Source organism: Scyliorhinus torazame, chromosome 6 (genome assembly GCF_047496885.1).
Source record: "Scyliorhinus torazame isolate Kashiwa2021f chromosome 6, sScyTor2.1, whole genome shotgun sequence".
NCBI lineage: Eukaryota > Metazoa > Chordata > Chondrichthyes > Carcharhiniformes > Scyliorhinidae > Scyliorhinus > Scyliorhinus torazame.
Genome location: NC_092712.1, coordinates 250,348,363 through 250,370,712, shown reverse-complemented (window position 1 = coordinate 250,370,712; position 22,350 = coordinate 250,348,363). Strand labels below are relative to the sequence as shown.

General features: G+C 42.2%; 1 protein-coding gene across 1 annotated transcript in view; it reads left to right on the top strand.

The window, feature by feature from the left end:
• The window catches only part of hivep1 (HIVEP zinc finger 1), a 287,398-nt gene extending 265,399 nt beyond the window's left edge, over nt 1-21,999 (top strand). The window contains exon 8 of the mRNA XM_072509568.1: nt 20,330-21,999. Coding sequence (XP_072365669.1) covers nt 20,330-21,481 — 1,152 coding nt within the window. The 3' untranslated portion in view covers nt 21,482-21,999. The remainder of the gene's footprint in view (nt 1-20,329) is intronic.
• Nucleotides 22,000-22,350: the final 351 nt, after the last annotated feature.

The window sequence follows — 22,350 nt, the reverse complement described above, 5'->3', positions numbered from 1 at the left end:
TGCTCTGACAAATGACTCTGATGGATCCAGGGTCTTTGCTCTTCACAATCTATATTCCAGGACCTGAAAGACTGGTGCAACAGTGCTGCATTTATACAAACAGGGAACATAGAACATATTGTAGAAGTGGAAGAATCTGTTGCAAGATGGACATTGTCGTGTCAATCATTGTGGATTGATATGGTTAATATTTCTGACGGAAATATCATAGAATTTACAGTGCAGAAGGAGGCCATTCGGCCCATCGAGTCTGCACCGGCTCTTGGAAAGAGCACCCCACCCAAGGTCAACACCCCCACCCCAGCCCCACAACCCAGCAACCCCACCCAACACCAAGGGCAATTTTGGACACTAAGGGCAATTTATCATGGCCAATCCACCTAATCTGCATATCTTTGGACTGTGGGAGGAAACCGGAGCACCCGGAGGAAACCCACGCACACACGGGGAGGATGTGCAGACTCCACACAGACAGTGACCCAAGCCGGAATCGAACATGGGACCCTGGAGCTGTGAAGCAAAGTGCTTGTTAAGCTATAATCCAAACATAATATAACTTCATAAGATATAGGAGCAGAATTAGGCCATTCGGCCCATCGAGTCTGCTCTGCCATTCTATCATGGCTCATATGTTCCTCATCTGCCACCTACAATGCTACAGACCAAGAGCTGGATTGCAAAATCAGCCAGAGCATCTCCTCCCTAGACAACGTGACCTCGCGAGCCTAATCGCCTTCAATGTGATCATGGCTGATCCCATCCTGGCCTCAACTCCACCGTCCTGTATGGTCTCCCTAACCTTTCAAACTATTACCAATTAAAATCTGTGTAACTCCTCAAATTTACTCACTGTCCCTGCATCCACCGCATTCTGGGTAGCGAATTCCAGATTCACGACCCTTTGGAGAAGTAGTTTTTCCTCAAATCTGTTTTAAATTTGCTACCTCTCATTCTAATATTATGACCTCTCATTTTAGAATGTCCCACAAGAGGAAGCATCAGCTCCACGTCTACTTTATCTAGACCTTTTAGCATCTTGTATACCTCAATTAGATCTCCCCTCATTCTTCTAAACTCTCGAGATTATAGACCTAAACTGTTCAATCTTTCCTCATATGATAAACCCCTTCGTCTCTGGAATCAATCTAGTGAACCTCCTCTGAACTGCCTCCAATGCTACTACATCTTTCCTCAAATAAGGGGACCAGAACTGTGCACAATACTCCAGGTGGGGTCTTACCAATGCCTTGTACAAACACTTCCTTACCTTTTTATATTCAATTCCTTTTTCTGTAAATGCAACATTCCATTTGCTTATTATCTGTGTTATGGACCAGGGTTTAGAGAACCCCAAAGTGTATCATGGTGTTCACCTGACCCACAACTTTTAATAGATTGTGGTATGGGGAGCACACGGCCCACTCTACAGGTGTGGTACAGCAGAAATGGAAAAGTATTTTTAAAAACAAAACGATGTTTATTCTATGAACTCAAGTGAAGCATTTAAAACATACAGTGAACATCTTAGCGACCATTAATTTAAATACAACCCCCAAAGAATACAACACTAAGTAATCCTTAATAACTTCCCAAACATCATCCAGAAGACAGAAGAAACACTTTTCAACAGAAGCACATTAGGTTTACATACACTACTGAGAACATTTATAATTCTGAATTCACCAAATGATCAAGAGATAGTCTTTTCATGGCAGAGAGAACAGCAGTACACCTGCTTGGTCTGGCTTCAGCTCCAACACTGAAAATGAAACTAAACACACACTGCAGCAAACAGCCTAAAACAAAAGTAAAAAGCTGACAGACAGCCCAGCTCCACCCACCCTAACATCACTGCAGTAATAAACACCTATTTCTTAAAGGTACTCTCACTACAGATATTTATATACACACCCATTTATAAACACCCATTTCTTCAAGGTACTCTAACATGACTAAAAGATTGGTTAAAAGATGGTCACGACTGGGAGTTAAATATCCAAGGGTATCAGACTATACGAAAGGATAGAATGGACGGTAAGGGCGGTGGTATAGCTTTGTTGTTTAAGGATGGCATCCGGGCAATAGGAAGGGATGATATTGGTGCTATGGAGGACAAGGTTGAATCAATTTGGGTGGAAATCAGGAATAGTAAGGCGAAAAGGTCACTGATGGGAGTAGTCTATACGCCACAAAATAGTAACAGGATGGTAGGGCAGGCAATAAGCAAAGAAATAACGGATGCATGTAGAAATGGTACAGCGGTTATCATGGGAGATTTTAATCTGCATATCGATTGGTTTAGCCAGGTTGGTAAATGCAGCCTTGAGGAGGAGTTTATAGAATGTGCCCGGGATAATTTCCTGGAACAGTATGTAATGGAACCTACAAGGGAACAAGCGGTCCTAGATCTGGTCCTGTGTAATGAGGCAGGATTGATTAATGATCTCATAGTTCGGGATCCTCTTGGAAGGAGCGACCACAATATGGTGGAATTTAAAATAGAGTTGGAGGATGACAAGGTAAAATCAAACACTCGTGTTTTGTGCTTAAACAAAGGCGATTACAATGGGATGAGAGAAGAACTAGCTAAGGTAGACTGGGAGCAAAGACTTCATGGTGAAGCAGTTGAGGAACAGTGGAGAACCTTCCGAGCGATCTTTCACAGTGTTGAGAAAAGGTTCATACCGACAAAAAAGAAAGACGGTAGAAAGGGGAGAAATCGACCGTGGATATCTAAGGAGGTGAGGGAGAGTATCAAATTGAAGGAAAAAACATACAAAGTGGCAAAAATTAGTGGAGACTAGGGGACTGGGAAGTCTTTAGGGGACAACAGAAAGCTACTAAAAAAGCCATAAAGAAGAGTAAGGTAGACTATGAAAATAAACTGGCTCAGAACATAAAAGCAGATAGTAAAAGCTTCTCCAAATATATAAGACAAAAAAGAGTGGCTAAGGTAAATATTGGTCCTTTGGAAGATGAGAAGGGAGATTTAATAATAGGAGACGGGGAAATGGCTGAGGAGCTGAACAGGTTTTTTGGGTCAGTCTTCACAGTGGAGGACACAAATAACATGCCAGTGACTGATGGAAATAAGGATATGATAGGTGAGGACCTTGAGATGATTGTAATCACTAAGGAGGCAGTATTGGGCAAGCTAATGGGGCTAAAGGTAGACAAGTCTCCTGGCCCTGATGGGATGCATCCCAGAGTGTTAAAAGAGATGGCTAGGGAAATTTTAGACGCACTAGTGATAATTTATCAAAATTCACTAGACTCTGGGGTGGTCCCAGAGGATTGGAAAGTAGCAAACGTGACACCACTGTTTAAAAAAGGAGGTCGGTAGAAAGCGGGTAATTATAGGCCGGTAAACTTAACTTTGGTTGTAGGGAAAGTGCTGGAATCTATCATTAAGGAGGAAATAGCGGGGTACCTGGAGGGAAATTGCCCCATTGGGCAGACGCAGCATGGATTCACAAAAGGGTAGGTCGTGTCTGACTAATTTGGTAGAATTCTTTGAGGACGTTACCAGTGCAGTAGATAACGGGGAGCCAATGGATGTGGTATATCTGGATTTCCAGAAAGCTTTTGACAAGGTGCCACACAAAAGGTTGCTGCATAAACTAAAGATGCATGGCATTGAGGGTAAAGTGGTAGCATGGGTAGAGGATTGGTTAACTAACAGAAAGCAGAGAGTGGGGATAAATGGGTGTTTCTCTGGTTGGCAACCTGTAACTAGTGGGGTCACTCAAGGATCAGTGTTGGGCCCGCAGTTGTTCACAATTTACATAGACGATTTGGAGTTGGGGACCAAGTGCAATGTGTCAAAGTTTGCAGACGACACTAAGATGAGTGGTAAAGCAAAAAGTGCAGACGATACCGGAAGTCTGCAGAAGGATTTGGATAGGTTAGGTGAATGGGCTAGGGTCTGGCAGATGGAATTCAATGTTGCCAAGTGTGAGGCTATCCATTTTGGGAGGAATAACAGCAGAATGGATTATTATTTAAACGGTAAGATGTTAAAACATGCTGCTGTGCAGAGGGACCTGGGTGTGCTGGTGCACGAGTCGCAAAAAGTTGGTGTGCAGGTGCAACAGGTGATTAAGAAGACTAATCGAGTTTTGTCTTTCATTGCTAGAGGGATGGAGTTCAAGACTAGTGAGGTTATGCTGCAATTGTATAGGGTGTTGGTGAGGCCGCATCTGGAGTATTGTGTTCAGTTTTGGTCTCCTTTCCTGAGAAAGGACATATTGGCACTGGAGGGAGTGCAGAGGAGATTCACTAGGTTGATCCCAGAGTTGAGGGGATTAGATTATGATGAGAGGTTGAGTAGACTGGGACTGTACTCATTGAAGTTTAGAAGGATGCGGGAGGATCTTATTGAGACATATAAAATTATGAAGGGAATAGATAGGATAGATGCAGGCAGGTTGTTTCCACTGGTCGGGGAAAGCAGAACTAGGGGGCATAGCCTCAAAATAAGGGGAGGTAGATTTAGGACGGAGTGTAGGAGGAACTTCTTCACCCAAAGGGTTGTGAATCTCTGGAATTCCTTGCCCAGTGAAGCATAGAATCAGAGAAGTTTACAGCATGGAAACAAGCCCTTCGGCCCAACCAGTCCATGCCGCCCAGTTTTTACCATTAAGCTAGTCCCAGTTGCCCGCACTTGGCCCATAACCCTCTATACCCATCTTACCTATGTAACTATCTAAATGCTTTTTAAAAGACACAATTGTACCCGCCTCTACTACTACCTCTGGCAGCACATTCCAGACACTCACTACCCTCTGAGTGAAGAACTTGCCCCTCTGGGCCCTTCTGAATCTCTCCCCTCTCACCTCACAACCCTCACAACAAGCAGTTGAGGCTCCTTCTTTAAACATTTTTAAGAAAAAGATAGATGCCTTTCTAAAGAATAAAGGGATTCGGGGATATGGTGTACGGGCCGGAGAATGGAGCTGAGTCCACAAAGATCAGCCATGATCTCATTAAATGGCGAAGCAGGCTCGAGGGGCCAGATGGCCTACTCCTGTTCCTAGTTCTTATGACACCTCCTCTCAAGAAAAGAAAATAAACCACCAACTTCAAGATGGTTTCATTTTTCACCTTTTCACTATCCTTTAAGAAATGCACACAGTAAATATACTTTTTTGTTTAAAAGAAAAACAACACACGCAAGCAGGGACAATTATATAGTCCATTTTTGTTGTTCTTCCTCCAACTGAAATCCTTCCTGATTTGACAGTCTCTTTGAACAAGAAGGTCTCTGCACGATCCGTCCATTTCTCTACACCTGGGCATTTCTCTTTAAAGTCAGATACTTTAGTTCAATCTGATCACAGAGTGCCTTGCAATTCTCCAACACAGGAGCATTGGTTATCACAGTTTTCAGGCAGTCAACTGCCTGGTGAAAGTCTGCTGTCCACTGAAATTTTCGACGTTTCTTCAGCAAGTCCTACAGTGGAGCAATCACGCTACAAAACATTTGCACAAATGATCGATCAAATCCACTCATGCCAATAAATCACATTATTTCCCTTCGTCTTGAGGGTATCGGAAACTCCTCAACGGTTGGTTTCACATCCCGTATGGCCTTTCAACCCTGTCCGATTGTATGGCCAAGGAAAGTGACTTGGGCCTTTCCAAATTCAGTTTTGGCTAGGTTTATCACCAAACCCGCCTCCTGAAGTTGATCGAATAACTCCATCAGATGTTTTAAATGTTCTGTCCATGTCTGGCTGAAAATTACCAGATCGTCGATGTACACCGCACAATTGGGTAATCCTGAAACAACTTTGTTAGTTAACCGCTGAAATGTGGCTGGGGCGTTTTTCATGCCAAATGGCATAACTTTGAATTGGTATATACCATCTGGAGTCACAAAAGCGGAAATCTCCTGCGCCCTTTCGGATAAAGGTACCTGCCAGTAACCTTTAAGTAAATCCAGTTTGGAAATAAAAGCTGATTGTCCCACTTTCCCAATGCAATCCTCCAAACGTGGGATAGGATAAGAGTTCGTTCTTGTAACTGCATTAACCTTTCTATAGTCAACACACAACCGTTGGTTACCGTCTGGTTATGGTACCATCACAATGGGTGAGCTCCATTGGCTGCAACCCACTTCAATTATGCCATTTTTAAGCATACACTCAATCTCTTTGTTAACCTGTGCCAATTTTAAAGGGTTAAGTCTGTATGGATGTTGTTTGATTGGAACAGCATTTCCCACATCTACATCATGTATAGCCATTTTAGTTCTTCCCAATTTATCTCTACAAACTTGCCCATGTGATATCAATAACTCTTTCAGGTCAGTTTGTTTATCCTTTGGAAGGTAACTCAATAATTTATTCCAAATTGTAAGAACATCCTTGTTTTCCAATTTAATTTGAGTAATGTCAAATTGACCAGACATCTGAATTTGGTTCGTCACTGAGTTAGAATCATTAAAACCTCCTCCTTTTTCTCTCCTTCCCTTTCAAAGTACCTTTTAAGCATATTCACATGACACACTCTGTGTGTTTTCCTTCTGTCTGGTGTTTATAACCACATAATTCACCTCACTTAATTTCCTTTCAATCTGATAAGGTTCACAAAACTTTGCTTTTAAAGGCTCACCTATCACTGGTAACAACACTAAAACTTTATCTCCAATGGCAAAACTACGAACTTTGGATTTCTTTTGTGCTGTCTGTTTCATCACGTTTTGTGCAACTTTTAAATGGTGCCTGGCCAATTCACCTCTATTTAATCGTTCCCTGAAATTTGACACGTAATCCAATAATGTAATTTCCGATTTCTCACACTTGTTATGGGCGAGGCGTTTTCAGAACCCCAAAATGTATCATGGAGTTCAACCAACCTCCCCCTTTAATGGATTGTTGCTTTTGAAGCACGCGGCTTGTTTTCCAGTTGTGATATTACAATTATGGACACGTGGTTTTTAACACAAAACAATTTTTATTCTATGAACTCAACTGAACCTTTTAAATAAACATTGGATCCCTTAACACCCCTTACTTCAAAGATAACCCCGAAAATATTACAACACTAAATAATCCTTCAGTTATCCCTTTCAACATCCATGAGACTTAACACCTTTAAACAGGAACGCATCAGGTTAAAGGCTTTACTATTATGAGTTTAAATCACCCAAATGATCCAGAGATAGTCTTTCATGGCAGAGATCACAGCAGATCCAGCTCACATAAAACACAGACACACCCAAGCTCTTTTTCAAACTGGAACTTCAAAATGGCTGAACTGAGCTCAGCTCCGCCCACTCTCTGACATCACTGTTTTCTTAAAGGTACATTGCTTAAACATCCATTTCTTAAAGGTACGCTCACATGACACACTCCAATTTTTCCTTAATCAATTGAAGTGGTCCTCTTACCTCATAACCAAAAATGAGTTCAAATGGACTAAATTTGGTTGACTCATTCGGTGCATCCCAAATTGCAAACAGTACGAATGGAATTCCTTTATCCCAATCCTCTGGATAATCTTGACAATAAGCCCTTAACATTGTCTTTAATGTCTGATTCCACCTTTCTAACGATCCCTACGATTCTAGATGGTATGCAGTTGATTTAAGTTGTTTTATTCCTTAGCTATCCATAACTTCTTTGAATAACCTTGAGGTAAAATTTGATCCTTGATCCGATTGTATTTCTGTGGGTAGTCCAGATCTAGTAAAGCATTTAAGTAACTCCTCCACAATCTTTTTAGCTGTAATATTACGTACTGGAATGGCCTTTGGAAACCTAGTAGACATTATAGTCAAAAGATATTGATTCCCACTTTTTGTTTTAGGAAGCGGTCTTACGCAATCAATTAGGACCCTTGTAAAAGGTTCCTCAAATGCTGGAATGGGTATTAAGGGCGCTGTTTTTATCACTGCTTGAGGTTTCCCTGTCACTTGACATGTGTGACATGATTGACAAAATTTAACAACATCTTTATGTAGTCCAGGCCAATAAAAATGTTTCTGGATTTTAGCTTGAGTTTTCCTTATTCCCAAATGACCTCCCACTCGTACCTCATGTGCAACTCACAACACCACCTTTCTATAACCTACCGGCAATACTACTTGATGAACCTCTGCCCACTTTTCATCCGCCTGCATATGTAAAGGTCTCCATTTTCTCATCAAGACACCACTTTTACGGTAATAACACCCTGGTATACTCTCAGATTCCTCTTCCGTGTATGCTTTCCGATACATCCGTTTTACTTCTACATCTTTCTGTTGTAACTCCGCCAATTTTCCTGAACTAAAAATATCCGCCTCATCCTCCACCTGTTCTTTTTCAGCTATCTGATCAAAAATCGTTTCTGATAATTGCGTTTCAACTTCATCTTCACTCTGATTTCTCCTCTTGTCTTAACCTGTGACTTTGCGACCTTGTCACTACACAATCCGGAAAAATCCCAGGATATTCGTCCTTCAGCCTTCAGTTGTCTGATTTTCCACTGGCTTATCAACCACAGTAGGCATCACTCCCACCTGCGATCCAGCTATATCATTACCCAAGATAAACTGTATTCCTGGACAAGATAGTTTCACTATTACTCCTACTACCACTTCACCACTCTTCACTGGACTTTCCAACCTTACCTTTATATAATGGAACACTACTCCTCTCACCCTGAATTCCACATATTACCCCCTTTTCTGGCAACATTCTTCCCAAACTACATAATTCCTCATCTCTTACCATTAAAGATTGACTAGCTCCCATATCTCTTAAAATTGTGACTTCTTTACCTGCCCCTCCTGATACACATGAGTAAACTTTACCCACACAAGTAAATTCTTTAAAGCGATCTGGCACCTTCTTATCAATCACCTCTTGATCAGGCTGTACAATCTTTTGCACCTCCTTCGCTTCACTTGGGCTTTCCTTTACCACTTTAACAAACACCACTGTCTTATCCTGTTTTACCACATCAGCCTTCCCAATGCTTTTCTTCAACCACCAAGACTGTGACTTTACATGGCCTAGTTTATTACAGTGAAAACATTTTAAACTTTTCATTTCTTTTCCACCCTCCTGGATTTCTTTTTTAATCTGAGGTACACTGTCCTTATTACCTCCCATCAGATCACCTTTACCACTTGAGTATTTCTCATGTCCCCAGTTTCTATCCCTCACAGGCTGAAATTGATGTCGGAAACCAAGCTTTGATTTATGAACTAATTCATAATCATCTGCCATTTCTGCTGCTAATCTCGCAGTTTTAACCCCCTGTTCTTCCACATGAGTTCTCACTACATCAGGAATTGAATTTTTAAACTCCTCCAAAAGTATAATTTCTCTGAGAGCTTCATACGTTTGGTCTATTTTCAACGCCCTTATCCACCTATCAAAATTACTCTGTTTGACCCTTTCAAACTTCATGTATGTTTGACCAAATTCTTTCCTTAAATTTCTAAACGTTTGTCTGTAGGCTTCAGGCACTAGTTCATATGCATGGGTTTTTTCACCTCATGCGTCTCAGATACCTCCTCCGGTAGTGATGCAAACATTTCACTAGCCATACCTACCAGCTTTAATTGAATCAGTAATACACACATGCTCTGTGGCCATTTCATTTGTTTAGCCACCTTCTCAAATGAAATAAAAAAGGCTTCCACCTCCTTCTTGTCAAACCTTGGCAATCTTTGGACATATTTAAATAGATCCCCACCAAGCCTTCGACTATGACGCTCTTTCTCACTAACCTCATCACTATCATCCAACTGTACGATTCCCTTTACGTCTGCCAATTTTAACTGGCTGTCATGTTTCATGGCCATTTTCTGAAGTTCAAACTCTCTCTCTTTATCTTTTTCCCCAATCTGTATCTCCCTTTCTTTCTTTTTGTTCTGCTAGGGCTGTTCTTTCTTTTCTCCTTTCTTCTCTCTCCTTTTTCCTCTTCCTCTCTTTCTTTTTCCTCTCTATTTCTTTCTTTCTTTTTCCGCTCTCTCTCTTTCGTATTCAAGCTGCTTTAATTCTTTCTCATGTTCCATCTGTTTTATTTGCAACTGAATTTTTGCCATTTCCAATGAGTCAAACTGGAGTCAGGCAACTTTAAATGCTTAGCCACCACCATAATTACCTAATCTTTTCGCATTTTGTCAGGAAATGTTAACTGCAATGTTTTAGCCAAATTTAACAATCTGTCCGTAAGGTACTTCGTGTGACTGTCTCCACCCCCAAAAACTTCAGAGCCTCTGAAAGAGCCATTGTCCACAACACACTGCCCACTTAAACTAGAATACCACACCTGATAAGCAACCACAATATGCTCACCCCTCACTGTCTTTAAGTTTACTCAGCCAATCCAATAGAGAGACTTTTATCCCAGACGAGCCTCCAATTTATTATGGGACAGGGTTTAGAGAACCCCGAAGTGTATCATGGAGTTCACCAGACCCACAACCTTTAATAGATTGTGGTATGGGGAGCACACGGCCCACTCTACAGGTGTGGTACAGCAGAAATAGAAAAGTATTTTTTGAAACAAAACAATGTTTATTCTATGAACTCAAGTTAACCTTTTTAAAACATACAGTGAACATCTTAGCAATCATCAATTCAAATACAACCCCCAAAGAATACAACACTAAGTAATCCTTAATAACTTCCCAAACAACATCCAGAAGACAGAAGAAACACCTTCCAACAGAAGCACGTTAGGTTTACATTCACTACTGAGAACATTTATAATTCTGAATTCACCAAATGATCAAGAGATAGTCTTTTGATGGCAGAGAGAACAGCAGTACACCTGCTTGGTCATGCTTCAGCTCCAACACTGAAAATGAAACTAAAACACACTCTGCAGCCTGCTCAAAAACGAAAGCAAAAAGCTGACAGACAGCCCAGCTCCACCCACTCTCTGACATCACTGCATTTACAAACACCCATTTCTTAAAGGTACTCTCACATGACATCTGCTGCACCTGCATGCTCGTTTTCTGTGACTCATGCATGAGCACACCCAGTATCCTCTGCATCGGAGCACCCCGAGTCTCTCCCCATTCAGATAATAAGTTGCCTCAATTTTTCAAGCAAAATGGACTCACTTTGGAGCATCCGCGATGCTGAGGACGTCGTGGATAGCACGTTTAGCGAGTTGGTCACACCACAGGTGAAAGGTACTGAGGGAGATAGTAAATGGGTGACCAAAAGACAGAGCAAGAGTAGGAAGGCGGTGCAGGTGTCCTCTGCGGTCATCTCCCTGCAAAACAGATATACCGCTTTGGATACTGTTGAGGGAGATGGCTCACCAGGGGAAGGCAGCAGCAGCCAGGTTCATGGCACCGTGGCTGGCTCTGCTGCGCAGCTGGGCAGGAAGAAGAATGGCAGGGCTATAGTGATAGGGGACTCAATTGTAAGGGGAATAGACAGGCGGTTCTGCGGACGCAATTGAGACTCCAGGATGGTATGTTGCCTCCCTGGTGCAAGGGTCAAGGATGTCTCGGAGCGGCTGCAGGACATTCTGGGGGGTGGGGGAGGGTGAACAGCCAGCTGTCGTGGTGCACATAGGCACCAACGATATAGGTAAAAAACGGGTCAAAGTCCTACAAGCTGAATTTAGGGAGCTAGGAGTTAAACTAAAAAGTAGGACCTCAAAGGTAGTAATCTCAGGATTGCTACCAGTGCCACGAGTTAGTCAGAGTAGGAATGTCAGGATAGAGAGGATGAATACGTGGCTCGAGAGATGGTGCGAGAGGGAGGGATTCAAATTCCTGGGACATTGGAACCGATTCTGGGGGAGGTGGGACCAGTACAAACCGGACGGTCTGCACCTGGGCAGGACTGGAACCGATGTCCTAGGGGGGTGTTTGCTAGAGCTGTTGGGGAGAGTTTAAACTAATGTGGCAGGGGGATGGGAACCGATGCAGGAAGTTGGAAGGTAGTAAAACAGGGACAGAAATAAAAGGCAGTAAGGGGGAAAGTGTAAGGCAGAGAAGCCATAGTCAAAAATCAAAAAGGGCGACAGTACAAGGTACAGTGACTGAGGGGAGCTCAGTGAATAGGACCAGGAATATTAAAAGAAATAAAACTGGAAGTGAAAACATGAATGGTAAGCGACGCGGCAGGTTGTTACAGGAAGATATGGGTTCGACGGCAAGGAAAATTAGGAGAAAGGTTAAGAGGAAATATAACTTAGGAGAGGTTACTGATCGAGGTGTTAAGATTAAGAACATAGGTAAAAAAAGCCAACATAAGTGTACTTTACCTGAATGCTCGTAGTATTCGGAATAAGGTAAATGAGTTGATGGCGCAAATCATCGTGAATGACTATGATTTAGTGGCCATTACTGAAACATGGTTAAAGGATGGTCACGTCTGGGAGTTAAATATCCGAGGGTATCAAACTTTTCGGAAGGACAGAGTGGATGGGAAGGGAGGTGGTGTAGCTCTGTTATTTAAGGATGACATCCGGGCAACAGTAAGGGATGACATTGGTGCTATGGAGGATAAGGTTGAATCCATTTGGGTGGAAATCAGGAATAGTAAGGCGAAAAAGTCACTGATAGGAGTAATCTATAGGCCACCAAATAGTAACATTATGGTGGGGCAGGCAATAAACAAAGAAATAACAGATGCATGTAGAAATGGTACAGCAGTTATCATGGGGGATTTTAATCTACATGTTGATTGGTTTAACCAGGTCGGTCAAGGCAGCCTTGAGGAGGAGTTTATAGAATGTATCCGCGATAGTTTCCTCGAACAGTATGTAATGGAACCTACGAGGGAACAAGCGGTCCTAGATCTGGTCCTGTGTAATGAGACAGGATTGATTCAGGATCTCATAGTTAGGGATCCTCTCGGAAGGAGCGATCACAATATGGTGGAATTTAAAATACAGATGGAGGGTGAGAAGGTAAAATCAAGCACTAGTGTTTTGTGCTTAAACAAAGGAGATTACAATGGGATGAGAGAAGAACTAGCTAAGGTAGACTGGGAGCAAAGACTTTATGGTGAAACAGTTGAGGAACAGTGGAGAACCTTCCAAGTGATTTTTCACAGTGCCCAGCAAAGGTTTATACCAACAAAAAGGAAGGACGGTAAAAAGAGGGAAAATCGACCGTGGATATCTAAGGAAATAAGGGAGAGTATCAAATTGAAGGAAAAAACATAAAAAGTAGCAAAGATCAGTGGGAGACTAGAGGACTGGGAAATCTTTAGGGGGCAACAGAAAGCTACTAAAAAAGCTATAAAGAAGAGTAAGATAGATTATGAGAGTAAACTTGCTCAGAATATAAAAACAGATAGTAAAAGTTTCTACAAATACATAAAACAAAAAAGAGTGGCTAAGGTAAATATTGATCCTTTAGAGGATGAGAAGGGAGATTTAATAATGGGAGTTGAGGAAATGGCTGAGGAACTGAACAGGTTTTTTGGGTCGGTCTTCACAGTGGAAGACACAAATAACATGCCAGTGACTGATGGAAATGAGGCTATGACAGGTGAGGACCTTGAGAGGATTGATATCACCAAGGAGGTAGTGATGGGCAAGCTAATGGGGCTAAAGGTAGACAAGTCTCCTGGCCCTGATGGAATGCATCCCAGAGTGCTAAAAGAGATGGCTAGGGAAATTGCAAATGCACTAGTGATAATTTACCAAAATTCACTAGACTCTGGGGTGGTCCCGGCGGATTGGAAATTAGCAAATGTGACACCACTGTTTAAAAAAGGAGGTAGGCAGAAAGTGGGTAATTATAGGCCAGTGAGCTTAACTTCGGTAGTAGGGAAGATGCTGGAATCTATCATCAAGGAAGAAATAGCGAGGCATCTGGATGGAAATTGTCCCATTGGACAGACGCAGCATGGGTTCATAAAGGGCAGGTCGTGCCTAACTAATTTAGTGGAATTTTTTGAGGACATTAACAGTGCGGTAGATAACGGGGAGCCAATGGATGTGGTATATCTGGATTTCCAGAAAGCCTTTGACAAGGTGCCACACAAAAGGTTGTTGCATAAGATAAAGATGCATGGCATTAAGGGGAAAGTAGTAGCATGGATACAGGATTGGTTAAGTAGTAGAAAGCAAATAGTGGGGATTAATGGGTGTTTCTCTGGTTGGCAATCAGTAGCTAGTGGTGTCCCTCAGGGATCAGTGTTGGGCCCACAACTGTTCACAATTTACATAGATGATTTGGAGTTGGGGACCAAGGGCAATGTGTCCAAGTTTGCAGACGACACTTAAGATAAGTGGTAAAGCAAAAAGTGCAGAGGATACTGGAAGTCTGCAGAGGGATTTGGATCGGCTAAGTGAATGAGCTAGGGTCTGGCAGATGGAATACAATGTTGACAAATGTGAGGTTATCCATTTTGGTAGGATAAACAGCAAAAGGGATTATTATTTAAATGATAAAATATTAAAACCTGCTGCTGTGCAGAGAGACCTGGGTGTGCTAGTGCATGAGTCGCAGAAAGTTGGTTTTCAGGTGCAACAGGTGATTAAGAAGGCAAATGGAATTTTGTCCTTCATTGCTAGAGGGATGGAGTTTAAGACTAGGGAGGTTATGCTGCAATTGTGTAAGGTGTTAGTGAGGCCACACCTGGAGTATTGTGTTCAGTTTTGGTCTCCTTACTTGAGAAAGGACGTACTGGCACTGGAGGGTGTGCAGAGGAGATTCACTAGGTTAATCCCAGAGCTGAAGGGGTTGGATTACGAGGAGAGGCTGAGTAGACTGGGACTGTACTCGTTGGAATTTAGAAGGATGAGGGGGGATCTTATAGAAACATATAAGATTATGAAGGGAATAGATAGGATAGATGCGGGCAGGTTGTTTCCACTGGCGGGTGAAAGCAGAACTAGGGGGCATAGCCTCACAATAAGGGGAAGTAGATTTAGGACTGAGTTTAGGAGGAACTTCTTCACCCAAAGGGTTGTGAATCTATGGAAATCCTTGCCCAGTGAAGCAGTAGAGGCTCCTTCATTAATGTTTTTAAGATAAAGATAGATAGTTTTTTGAAGAATAAAGGGATTAAGGGTTATGGTGTTCGGGCCGGAAAGTGGAGCTGAGTCCACAAAAGATCAGCCATGATCTCATTGAATGGTGGAGCAGGCTCGAGGGGCCAGATGGCCTACGCCTGCTCCTAGTTCTTATGTAAAATGCACTTCACACTTATCCACGTTAAAACTCCATCTGCCACATTTTGGCCCACTCTCCTAACCTCTCTATATCCATTTGTAAGGTTCTTATTCCCTCATTGCAACTTACTGTCCCACGTATTTTTATGTCAACTGCATATTTGGCTGTAGACCTTTCTATCTCTGTATCCAAGTCATTAATATAGAATGTAAATAGCCGGGGCCCCAAGGACCAGCACCCTGTGGCACCCCACTAGTTACATCTTGCCATCCAGAAAAAGACCCATTTATCCCGACACTCGGTCAGTCTTCTATCCAAGCTAATAGGTTACCGCTAATCCCTTGTGAATTAATATTCTGTGCAGCACCTTATCAAACGCCTTCCGGAAGTCGAGATATACTTTAGTAGCACAAGTGGATAGCACTGTGGCTTCACAGCACAGGGTCCCGGGTTTGATTCCCTGCTGGGTCACTGTCTGTGCAGAGTCTGCACGTTCTCCCAGTGTCTGCGTGGGTTTCCTCCGGGTGCTCCGGTTTCCTCCCACAGTCCAAAGACGTGCAATTAGGTGGATTGGCTATGCTAAATTGCGCTTAGTATCCAAAAAGGTTAGATGGGGTTATTGGGTTTCGGGGGTAGGGTGGAAGTGAGGGCTTAATGTGGGTCGGTACAGACTTGATGGGCCGAATAGTCTCCTTCTGCACTGTATGGTCTATGTTCTATGTTCTTAAATGTACAGGATCTCCATTATCCACTTTGCTTGTTACATCTTCAAAGAACTAAAGCAAATTACTCAAACATAATTTGCCCTTCATAAAACCACGCTGACTCTGATGGATCGCGCTTTGGTTTTGCAAATGTCCTAATATCACGTCCTTGATGATTGATTCTAACAATTTTCCAACAACAGATGTTAAACTATGTAATTTCCCACATTCTGCCTCCCTCAGTTTCTGAATAAGGGTGTTACGTTACCATTTTTCCAATCCACTGATATCTTTCCCATGTCCATGGAATTTTGGAATATCATAACCGATGGATCCACTATCTCTGCTGCCACTTCCTTTAACACCCTAAGATGTAGGCCATCAGGCCCTGGGGACTTCCCAAGATTTTGTTGAGTACCATTTTCCTATTGATGCTGATTCTTCCAAGTTCCACCCTTTCTATTACCTCTGAATTGCCCGTTCCTATAAGAATGGTACTCTTGTCCTCCACAGTGAAAAATGAGGCAAAGTATTGATTTTGCATCTTTGGCATTTGTGTTCCCCACTATTAACTCACTGGTTTCATCTTCCAAGGAACTAACAATCACCTTAGCGACTCTCTTCCCTTTTATGTATCTGTAGAAGCTTTTGCTATCCTTTTTGATATTCTGTCCTAGTTTTTTCCCGTAATTTGCCTTGGCTCGTTTTATTTTTCCCTTTTTTTAATGTTTGAAAGTTTCCTAATCTTCCAGCCTGCCACTGGCCTTTGCAATATGATATACCTTAATTTTTGTCTTTGATGTCCTTGACCTCCTTGTTGAGCTATGGATGTTTTTTACCCCTTTTCCCATCTTTATTCCTCACTGGGATATATTTTAGTTGGGAGGAATTAAGTATCTTCTTAAACAACTGCCACTGCTCATCAGCTGTCCTATCTTTTAGCCTTCCTGCCCAGTCTATATGGGCCAAATCATAGAATTTACAGCGCAGAAGGAGGCAGCTCAGCCCATCGAGTCTGCACCGGCCCTTCGAAAGAGCACCCTACTAAGCCCACACCTCCACCTTATCCCCGTAACCCAGGAACCCCCCCCCAACCTTTTTGGACACTAAGGGCAATTTAGCATGGCCAGTCCACCTATCCTGCACTTCTTTAGACTGTGGGAGGAAACCAGAGCACCCGGGGGAAACCCACGCAGACACGGGGAGAACGTGCAGACTCCGCACAGCGACCCAAGTTGGGAATCGAACCTCGGACCTTGGAGCTGTGAAGTAATGGTGCTAATCATTGTACTACAGTGCCACCCCTCAAGCCTATGTAATTTCCTTTATTTAATTCCAGAACACTAGTGTGGGACTCCACTTTCTTGCCCCCAAACTGGATCTTGAATTCTACCATACTATGGTCACTAGTCCCTAGTAGATCCTTAGCTATGAGGTCATTAATTAATTAATCCCTCCATTACAGAATACCAAATCGAGAGTAGTCTCCTCCCTGGTTAGTTCCCCAACATACCGTTCCAGGTAACAATCTTGCATGCATTATATGAACTCTGCCTCTGCCAATTTGATTCGTACAGTCTATGTGCATATTAAAATCACCCATTATTATTGCCGTACCTTTCTTGCAAGCCCCCAATATTCCCTGGTTTGTACTGTGCCCCATTGTAGAACTACTGTTTGGGGACCTATAGATTATTCCTATCAAGGATTTCTTCCCTTTGTTATTTCTTCTTTCTACCCAGACTGATTCGACATCCAGTACTTAATGTAATTTCTCATTACGGCACTGATCCCTTTCCTCACCAGCAGGGCCACACCACCTCCTTTTCCTTTCAGACTATCTTTCGAAGATACTGTGTACCCTTGGATATTCAATTCCCTGACATGGTCTTTCTGTAACCACGTTTCAGTAATTGCCACCAAGTCGTAACCTTTTGTTTCTATTTGTGCCAATAGCTCATTAAGTTTGTTATGAAAGCTTCTTGCATTTAGATACAAAGCTTTTACATTTGTTTTCATGTTAGATTTCCCTACTCTTCTATAATTCCTTGGTGCATAAAGACATTCACCTGTTCAATCCCTCACTTTTATTTTCTGTTAACTATCCGCCACATTGCTAACCTGCACTCTTACCACCTCCTTTAAATTGGGATTTTTCGTTTCTAGGCGCATAAGGGCAGGGGAGGAAAGAACTGGAGGGTTGATGATGGAGGAAATGGGGGGCTGAAGGGGGAGACTGGGGGGAATGAAGTGGGTTGAATGAAGGGGGGAGGGGGAATGAAGAAGGGAACTGGAAGGAATGAAGGGGAAGGCCCTGTGAGGGGGGACCTTGCTGGTGATCGGGGGGGGGGGGTTCTTCAGCTTTTTGAGATCAGGGCGCCCTTTACAAATGGCGAGATTAGGTCCTGTCCCCCTCAGTTCGAACACAGACCCTGATGTGCCATTGAATGGCACTGAAAACCCATTTAAGGCAACAAAAAAGTTTCTAAGTGGCATGTCGGGGTCGCTCCTAGCGCCAGCGGGAATCGCCCTGGTTTTCCTGCTGGCGGGAATACTTAGTCGCAGATCAGGAGAATAGTGACCATAACATGTCTCAGTACACTTAGATGTACCTCAATCAACCCTGGTGACTTTATCAAACATGAGCACATTCAGCCTATCCAATTCCTCCTCACTACCAATTTTTAGCCCATCCAATATCTCAACTGCATCCCGTATCATTATGACTTGGGCAGCATCTTCCTGGGTAAAGACAGATGAAAAGTACTGATTTAGTATCTCACACATTTCCTTTGTCTCTACATGTCACTGCCTTTGTGGTTCCTAATCAGTCCAATTCTTCCTTCCAGCTTTGACAGACTGTCACCCAGACTTGAAACGTTAGCTCCCTTCTCTCTCCACAGATACTGTCAGACCTGCTGAGATTGTCCAATATTTTTTGTTTCTTTCTTTTACCACCCTTCTACTATTTATATGCCTATCAAAGACTTATGGGCTCTCTTCCAGGTTAGTTGCCAATCTTGTTTCATATACTATCTTTTACTTCTCTTATTTTTTTTACAACCCCTCTAAAATTTTTTTATTCAGCCTGTATTCTCCGCCTAACACCTACACACCTTTCCCTGCTTTATAATACTCTCCATCACTCTTATCATCCAGGGAGTTCTGGATTTGTTTGTCCTATCTTTCCCCCTTCTGGGAATGTACCGCAATTGTGCCCAAAATCTCTCCCAAGTTAGTTCATTGATCTATTACAGCTTTGCTGGTCAGCCTTTGATTCCAATTTACCTGGACCAGATCCATTCTCAACTCAGTTGACCCTCCCCCAGTTAATTATTTTTACTCCAGATTGTTCCTTACCCTTTTCCAACCCAAACCTTATGATAAGGTTCTCCTCCTGACACTTGATTCATTTGACTCTTATCATTCCTTAGAACCATATCCAACCTTCTTCAGTGCTCCAGAAATATACTGATCTAGAAACTTATACTGAATGCACTCAGAAATGCATTCTCCTCTCTACACTATTACTATTTCAATCTATTTAGGATAATTGACGTCTCCCATTATAAACTACTTATTGTTCTTGCACCTTTATTTGATTTCCTTGCAAATTTGTTCTCCAATATCTTTCCTATTGGATAGTGGCCTACCGAATACACCAGTAGTGTAATATCTCTATTGTTTCTTGGCTCTAAGTAGATTCTGTCCTTGTCCCCTCTAGGACATCCTCTCTCTCCAGCACTGTAACGTCCTCCTGTATCGGTATTGCTACCTCACTACCATGTGGGAGGAGATAGGAATGCATTGGAGAACCAGCACGCTGCCATTTCCCTAACCACCCTCCCATCCTCCAAATTTATCTCTTTGGAAACTTCCCCCCTATTTTCATGTGAAATCCACATGTATACACTTTTCAGTTTGGTTGCTGAACTGGAATTGGGCATCATAAACCTGTCACACTCTCTTTACTCCCTCCCCTTTTTATAGAGCAAGGAGTATTAACAGCGACCTATTCCAACATGGCAAATTGAGTTCAATATTTGGAACTTTCTTGGTCATCTATGCATTTTATCCCTTTGCAAACCTTTCATATGAAATAGCATAAGACCTTTTCAAATTTTATCTGTTCACTAGTGCCTGGACTTTCTGCTGTCCTTTCTTGGAATACCTTTTCAAACTTGAGTGACCATTGATTCCTCTGAAAATAAATTCAAAATTCAGCGATTATTGCAAAATTGTGGTTTAGGATTTGTTAATTGTGTATCAGTTATGCGTGGAAGGCATTCATAGAAGTTTCACTTGAGCACATATAAAGAAACATTTACTAAAATTGTGGTGTGTTTGAATTCAGAGGTCTATGTTTGTAATATTTCACTCTGCAAATAATGTAAGATTGAGTGATGATTGGCTCCAGTATCATCCACAAACTCCTGGAAAAGAATAAGAATTACTCTTTGGTTTCTGTGACTATTTGTGTCAATTTTTCTAAAAGTTTTAACTGAAGTTTTTTTAAATATTTAACCAGCAGATCCCTTTGTCCATCAGCCTACCTCTACACGTGAATAAAGCAGGAATAGTTGTATCCGCTTCTCCTGTGTCTAGCCCATGCAAGTTGGACAGCCAGCAACAAAGGCAGCAGGTAGAACATCAAGGATTGTTGGGAATGGAGCCTCCTTTATATCTCTTCAGCCACTTGCCTCTTCACTCTCAACAGCAGGCCAAGACGCCATACAGCATGGTCCCTGTGGGTGGTATCCAGTTAGTTCCTGCAGATTTAACTGCACACTCCACTCTTGTACCAATCCAGGCAAGACCAATGCAACTTACCCTCCCAGATGTTGATGTTATTCGCCAGACAGCTAACCTTCTTAACGAAGATACTGTGGAAATGGCTGGCAACATGAAGCATTTGGGTATTTCAGAGGCAAACAAGCTTTTGCCTTGTATTCCTTTGGGGCAAGTAAACCTATCTGGGTTGCAGAGTACAAGCAGCTCGAATTTTCAGACTGTTAATGCTTTAGGTGTGGAGTCATTAAATCTTTTGGGTTTGACAAGTTCAAATATAGGCCCTAAAATGTGCCCTTCAAATCTTTCAGTTAACGCTGTTGGAATTCAAGTGTTGACCTCAAACCCAGAAACTCAAAGTACACCATGCCCACAAACCCATGTTCCAGGAGTGCAAATCATGAAAGTCAAAATGCCTACTCTTGTACCATCCATCTGCACAGGGGCTGAAGGTCAAATAAATATCAAAATGCACAGTACAAGCAAACCTTGTGCAACTAGGACCGAACAGACACCAGTTAGCCTTCCTGTTGGAGTTGATGTTGATCAAGTGGCCTGCACACTATTCTCTCAGGTTTCTCCTCAAATTCAGGCATGTGGCCTGAAGGACTTGTCAGATGCTATGGACTGGAAACATGGACAGCCAAATAAAACTGACAGAGTGGAGGCATGTTCCACTAAATCCAGCTATCTAGAGGCATGCAATAACGAAACAACTGCTAGGGCTGTGATAAACTCTCACTTGGGGCACTTAAAGACAAATTCCGAGGCAGTGAATAAATCTACTGTTCAGACTATTTCTCCCAAAAAATACAGAGGGAAGCCTGCAGCTACTGTGCATTACAGCGACGTTAGCAGTGATGATGAAGACAGGCTAGTGATAGCAACATAAAACATTTTGCAGGAGCTTTTTGTGCAGCTATCGCTTGACCTTTTTTTAAAAAAAAATGAACTTCATGATTTCTTACCAAACAAGCTCTCTTCCCCTGAAAGCACACTTTTTTGATGTAGATATTATGTTTGTGCAATTGTAAACTAAGACCAACTTAGATAAAATATGTCTTATTGTTCCTTGTCCGCTCCAGCCACTTTTGTACATGTTGTATAAACAATTGTGCCTTTCAAATTTCTTGCTTAGGAACTGTACAGATGAAATAAAAAAGTAGTTGCTTGTGCTTACGAATTTTTTTAAAATTTACAATGTGTAGTGTCATAGTATGGGAAATAACTACATGTTGCACTGATATTGTAAATTTCTATGGCTATGGGGCAGTCTTTTATGTACAGGCATAAATTGTATACCAGTTCATATTTATTGTATCCATTTTTTGATCCATGATCGTTTTTTTCTTCCAGGAGTAGGTTTACATTCAGACAAACTATCTCCTGAATAAACAAGGTCACATAAAATATTTGTTTACAGATATTGCACATTCTTCACTGAAATTTCAGGAAATCCAGTGTTTCATTGTGAAGCTATTCAGCAAAAGAAAGGGAAGACGAGACTTATAGGGAAGGGTGGGGTATTTCCCTCTGTCAATTCTCCAGCTTCCCTCTGCATTCTCTGCAGAGCCGGTTGAGGCATTTGCTCCTAATGAGCAGCAACTCCAACTGTGGCTGAGTTTTTCCATAGCCAATGTGCCCTGGAATAGGGCTTGAACCCAGGGCCTTCCAGTTCAGAGGCGAAAAAGCTCTCCACTGAGCCATTCAACCTCCCTCAAAATATTAATAAGTTAGGAGAACAAAATTGGCAAATTAATT